Source organism: Hemicordylus capensis, chromosome 2, assembly GCF_027244095.1.
Source record: "Hemicordylus capensis ecotype Gifberg chromosome 2, rHemCap1.1.pri, whole genome shotgun sequence".
NCBI lineage: Eukaryota > Metazoa > Chordata > Lepidosauria > Squamata > Cordylidae > Hemicordylus > Hemicordylus capensis.
Window position 1 is genome coordinate 277,397,701 of NC_069658.1, and position 6,589 is coordinate 277,404,289.

Here is a 6,589-nt window from a genome sequence, read left to right on the forward strand (position 1 = left end):
TACATTAGATGTGTGGTTTTCCATTTGGTTAATCATTTGTACACGGGTAAAGGAATCTAAACATGCGTTGAAAGTATCATCTGAACTGCCCCAGTATCTTTAAACTGTAGTTCATTAAAAACATAAAATACTCAATGGGGAGCAAAATGCTTGTGCTATACTCAGTGCCAGGTACACCGAGGGAACATATTTAAAATGAATAGTCTATAGCAAACTCTGTATCACCACTCGCTCTCTAATCATTCACCAACAGCTGTTTCAGGCATGACTCTGGCTCAGTGGACTAACCTTCTCGTTAGGAAAGGTGCCACAACTTACCAGTACATGCAAGTACTCACCCATAATTCTCATTTGATAAAATTTTATATTTAAAAAAATCAAATGCTCTTAGAATTTAATGTACACCCATCATGGAAAATTCTTGTAACTGTAGTCAGTCAAGACCAATTAACTGCATTTCTGCAACTCCAGGTGGTGCATGATTTCTAGCATCCTTTCATCTTACTAAATGTTGATCTATTTTACCATATGTTGTCAGTTATCCATAGAACCCAAACCCACAGCTAAATATCAGGCATTTAACTCCGAAGAAACCAGAGTGCCTAGCACTGAAGGAGAGCCATGTGATTAAAACACCAGCAACTAAATGCAAGAGAAAATGTGAAGTAGACATCACAACTAGCAGGTAAAGGTAAAGTGTGCCAATGAGTTGGTGTCAACCCCTGGCAACCACAGAACCCTGTGGTTGTCTTTGGTAGGGGAAGCTAAAGGCCATTCTGTAATATTTAGGGAGAGGAGAGGAGAGGAGAGATTTTACACTGTAGTGGCCTTTAGGTCATTACACCATGACACTACACACAATATTTCAAGTGTATCCTTGGCAGGGAGGGCAGGACACTCTGTTGCAGTTCTGTATGAAAACATGGTAACAGACCAAAGCACAGATACACAACATTTTTGGCTGGCCTTAGTCACCAAGCCAAATTATGGTTATCTACTGTCCTTGTACTGTTCCTGTACAGGGAAAAGAGCTGATTTTGTGGTAGCAAGCATGACTTGTCCCCTTCAGCTAAGCAGGGTCCACCCTGGTTGCATACGAAAGGGAGACTAGAAGTGTGAGCACTGTAAGATCTTCCCCTCAGGGGATGGAGCCACTCTGGGAAGAGCATCTAAGCTCCAAGTTCCTTCCTTGGCATCTCCAAGATAGGGCTGAGAGATTCCTGCCTGCAACCGTGCAGAAGCCACTGCCAGTCTGTGTAGACAATACTGAGCGAGATGGACCTATGGTCTGACTCAGTATATGGCAGCTTCCTATGTTCCTATGTTGTCTGGGTGCCTTCACCAATCAGCAGCCAAGAAACCCCCACATTTCCTTTTTCCATGAGACTCCAGGTACCAAGTTTGCCCATTCTGGATGCCTCAGGCAAGCAGGGGGCAAGGAAGACCTTGCCTGTGGTGCAGCGGAGGTGATCCAAGCACCACAGCCAAGCAGCAGAAGCCCTTCACCCATAGGAACACAGGCCTTATACCGAGTCAGAACATTGGTCCATCGCTCAGTATTGTCTATACCCAATGCACTATTTTTCAAGCAGGGACCACCTGGGCAAAAAAAAACACCCCTTCAACTATTCCCACTCTGATAACCTCTGCACAGTACTGCTGTTTTCTCAGCGCTGGGAGCCCCCTTTGAGACAGAGAGGGCTCTATGGGGGAAACACTGGGAAGAGCTACACTTCTCAGCACTCCATGCATGCCATCCAAAGATGGTGCAAGGGCTCAAGAGGTCTCCATTTCTCTTAAAGGAGCACTACCAGAGTTGGGCAATGCACAGCACAGCACAATGAGAATGGTGCCTCTGCATAGTGCCAGGGGGACTGTGCAAAATATTCAGCTACAGCACAAGTTTCACACAAGTCCAACAATTAGTTGGGAGATGCACTGCAGAACACTGGTCTACACCCTGTCAGCTTCAGAGGTAGAGTGTCAGCGACTTCCTGCACGAGCCCTGCACTAGCAAAGTGCTCCAGGGGCTTCTGCAGCTCGAAGGGCCAGAACTCTCCCTGGCTCCAGATCTAGAAAGGCTATTTGGAGACTGCACTGGCCGGAGTAAAGCCAGTCCTCAGCCTTCCTCACTGCATTGGATCTGGGGACTACTCAAGTACTTCTGCAGCTCCAAGGTTGGGAGAAAGAACTGGGGTTCACTTCTCATTCAACAGAGAGCAGAAATCCACTCCTCATGGTAAGGGGCAGGGCTATCCTTGGAGCGCGGGGCTCAGTGCCACGAGAGGGGGTGTGGTGGCCCACCAAGAGGGACAGTGGCATGGAGATGTGTGGCCCTGGGGCATGGAGCTTCCTGCCTGGAATCTCCCCACCACCACCACCGCCAGCTGGAACGCAGCTCGCACTTGCCAGGGCAGCCACCCTCCGACTCAGCCAGGCCAAGGCACATTCAGGTTCGGCAAGCAGTGCAAAACTGTGGATCCGGACTGAGCTGTGTGGGCAACCACTGTGACAGGCAGGAGCTCCCCAGCTGACGTGGGAGCTGTGCTCCACCAGTGGCAGCAGGGAGATTTCCCACCGCTGCCAACCTGGAGTGCGACTCCCACCTGTCGCAATGGAACACAGGAAGCTGCCTTATACCAAGTCAGATCATTGGTCTATCTAGCTCAGTGTTGTCTACACAGACTGGCAGTGGCTTCTCCAAGATCGGAGGCAAGAATCTCTCTCAGCCCTGTCTTGGAGATGCCAGGGAGGGAATGTGAAACCTTCTGCTCTTCCCAGAGTGTCTCTATCCCCTGAGAATATCTTGCAGTGCTCACACATTGTCTCCCATTCATATGCACCTAGGGCAGACCCTGCTTAGCTAAGGGGACAAGTCATGCTTGCTACCACCAGACCAGCTCTCCTCTCCTCAATGGTTGCTCTCCAACTCAGCCAAGCCCCACAGCGCACTTTGCGCGGCAAACCAAAGCGTGCCATGTGGTTGACAGAGTTGGAGGGTGGCTGCTGTGGCAGGCAAGAACTGCACTCCGTCAGCAGCATGGAGATTTCCCACAGCTGCCAGCCCAGAGCAGAGCTCCCCGCCGCAGCAACAGCAGCTGCCCTCCAACTCCGCCAGGCCCCACAGCGTCCAGTTTTGCAAACCAGAGCACACCATGGGGGACCAACCAAGTTGGAGGGCAGCTGCTGCAACTGCTGGGCAGTGTTCCCTCGAACACAGAGTCCCAGAAGTTGCTGATTACAACTCCCAGAATCCCCAGCTGCAATGGCTTTTGCTTGGGGGTTATGGGAATTGTAGTCAACAACATCTGGGAATCCCTGTTAGAAGGAACACTGCCACTGGGAACCATGCCCCTGGTCAGCAGCAGTGAGACGATTCCAGGCAGGAATCTCCATGCCCCGGAGCCACACATCTCCGTCCCACTGTCCCTCTTGCTGGGACACTGCAACCCTTCCCATTGCACTGAGTGAGCAGAATGGTGGAATCTCAGCAACCACCTTCACTAGGCCACTATTCTTTATTGCACAGACCCCAGTGGCGGCCCCTGGCTTGCCTCTCTCTGCTCCTCCTCACTCTAGTCACTCAGCCATTGTGCGGGTTCTCGCTTGCTGCCCTCCTCTTCTTCCCTTGCTTGTGCTTTCTCTTCCCCCCCCCCCGCCCCACCGACATCACCACCAACACACTGGCCCCTGCTCTTTTCCTTGCTCCCATCCGCCTCAATACTCTCTTGCTGCCGCCGCCACTGCGGCGGCAACCAACACTCTCTATCATGCTCCCTTCTTCCTCGCATGCTTTCTCTCTCTCCTTCCCACTACTGTGGCCAAGGCCATTGCCCCCTTCCCCTCCCTTCCACAGAACAAGCCCTCTTGGCAGCTATGGCCCCCTGCTATAGAAATAGTGAGGATCACAGCACCAGACGGTTTCTGGCAAGCCATCTTCGACTCATTTACTATCTTTCACTGAACAGAACGGAGGATTGGACCTTGCTCCTTGCAGCGAGGCCTCTGCTACTAGCTTGAGTAAGCAGCATGTGATAGACACAACTGCAAGAAGCAAGTGCTGGCCGCACTCACCCTCTCTGTCTCTGGGTGGCACAGCAGAGAGGCTTGGGTCTACTGTGGAGAGTGAGAAGGAGGAAGATGCCATCAAGGGGATATTGCTGAACACCTCCAGGGCCTAGAACAGACTGTGAATTTAAAGATTCAAGATGAATACCACACATACACACTAGCTAGAGAGTAAGTACCTCTGAAGATGTTGGAACTTACTTCCAAGGGAACATGCAGAGGCTTGCAGTATTACCCAGTGGTATTGGGGCGGAAGCTCCTAAGCAAAAGCTTGCATACCAGAGTGTTCCTGAGAAAATGCAAAGTTCCTTAACCTAACAACTGAGGAACGACAACCACACCCTGCACATCTTTTTAAGAGACGGTGTTTGAGCCCCAGCACTGCAGACATAGACGTAGGGGAAAGCAGAAGTCACAAGGCCCATCCCGCGGCAAGTCTGCGGTGGTGGTGAGAGGCGCCCACCACCACACCCCTGATCCAGCCCAAGGAGAAAGGAGGATGACCAACTCTCCCTCCTGCAGGGAGAAGGAAAGCACGTTGCTGTGCTGTCCGATTCCTCCCCCAGGGCACACCACTGACAGGCGGCGCGGCAGTCCTGAAGCCCAAGAAGCGGGGAGGTACTCGGGCCAGAGGGCGCACTCACCGGGCTGCACCTCCTAAGCAAGGACGCTCTGAGGAAAGCCAAGTCCCGCAACGCTGTCCCAGCCTGACTTGCCATGGGAGACGCCATCTTAGCCACACGTGTGCAGCAGTGGGGAGGAGCCGGAGACCGCCCACAAACTGACTCCGGCGCTGCCTGCCCGCCCACCAGGACAGGAGCAAGCGGTGTAGGCTGAGGAGGGCTTGCTTTCGAAGCACTGCTTGGAGCAGGCTGGCCTGGGAGGAAAGTGAGAGCAGGCGGGGAAGAGGAGGCGTCCCTCCAAGAAAAAGGCATATACGTTCGGAAGCAAGAACAAGAAGCCAATAGCAGCCTACTTTTGCTGGTTCCAACTAGCTGTGCTCTATGTCCCTTTATCTTCAGTGAAACGTGTTCTTCTGAGTTAATACTCCCCACCCACAATCAATCTAGTTTTTTTACACACAGACATGCACACTTCTGTAAGTGTAAAGTAAAGGGTGCCATCGAGTCGGCGTCGACTCCTGGCAACCACAGAGCCTGTCTTGGTAGAATACAGGAGGGGTTCACCATTGCCTCCTCCCGCACGGTGTGAGATGATGCCTTTCAGCACCTTCCTATACCGCTGCTGCCCGGTATAGGTGCTTCCCTCAGTCTGGAAACACCAGTGAGGATTCGAACCGGCAACCTCTGGCTTGCTAGTCAAGTCATTTCCCCGCTGCACCAGTGTGCCATGGGTAAACTCACCAGCATGCTTACTCGGCAGCAAGTCCCATCGAAATCAGACGTCCTGCTCAGCATACCAAAAATCGGGCTGAAATGGAGTAGATTATTGAGGAGTAGCTTCCACTAAGCTTCTAAAACAGGCTAGAGCTGCAAAACTATGCAGCTACTTAAGAAAGGAAAGGTTGTGCTGTCGGGTTGGTGTGTCTACTGCTGGCAACCACAGAGCCATGTGGTTTTCTTGGTAGACTACAGAAAGGGGTTCACCATTGCTTGCTCCTGCTCAGCACGAGATGATGCCTTTCAGCACCTTCCTATATCGCTGCTGCCCAATACAGGGGATTGAAACTAACAGCCTCTTGCTCCCTAGGCGAGTTGCTTCCCCGCTGTGCAGGTGGCTACTTACTTGAACGTACTCCCCACTGAGCTCATTGTGGCTTCTGAGCAGTTATAAAGGAGCATAGCATGACACACACACCCCACCTGTCCCAGTGGTTGCCTCCAACCAGGCCAGGCAAAGGAGGGTGCAGGTCCAAGTGAGAACCAGACCGGCCTTGGTTCTAAGAACCGGTTTGTGCAATAGTTCAGGGATATACTTGTAAAGGGGAATCCAGTTACGATTCCCCTTTACATATAAAGGGGGCATTCCCTATCCTAAAGGCGGCGGGGGCGGGGGAGAAAGGGTACAACAGTGGTGGTGGATGGCGGGGGCTCCTCCAAGCCCCCCGCCAGCCCCCTGAAGGACAACCTGGGGCACACCCGCTCACCCGTCTGCCATAGCAGGAGGCAGGCAGGATGGTGGGCGCCAGTGGCCAATTGGGAGCACGTGCCTGCCCTCCTCTCCACTGCGTCCACCTGACACACTGCAGTGGTGGAAGCGGCTGTGAGGAAGGGTGCAAGCAATGAAGAACATCTGCCTGCTCGCCCACCTGCCTTCTTTGTGGTGCGCAATTTTTAAAAACCCTTTTTTACCCTGCCTCTCTGGACTGCTGGAGGGAGCCACTGCCCATCCTCCTGCCTCCATCCTCCTCTGGCTTCCCCCTCCCCCTGCCCCCAGGCCCCCACCTCCAGTTTCTCTGGGCTGCCAGAGGGGAGCCGCCGCCACCACCCATCCTCCCTCTGTCCTCCTCTGGCTGGAAGAGGTGGAGGCTGAGGACGGGGAGGGGGGAGTGAGAAGGCAG

At 53.0% G+C, this 6,589-nt stretch overlaps 1 protein-coding gene across 2 annotated transcripts in view; it reads right to left on the minus strand.

Annotated features, from left to right (window-relative positions):
• The window catches only part of SUCLG2 (succinate-CoA ligase GDP-forming subunit beta), a 322,226-nt gene extending 317,355 nt beyond the window's left edge, over positions 1-4,871 (minus strand). The window contains exon 1 of one of the 2 annotated variants that reach the window (XM_053299291.1): positions 4,713-4,871. Coding sequence is in view for 1 of the 2 variants with exons in the window: in XM_053299290.1 (XP_053155265.1) it covers positions 4,713-4,799 (87 nt within the window). In the remaining variant the exon portion in view is untranslated. The remainder of the gene's footprint in view (positions 1-4,712) is intronic. The other variant, XM_053299290.1, reaches the window with a different exon arrangement.
• Between the last annotated feature and the right edge of the window lie 1,718 nt (positions 4,872-6,589).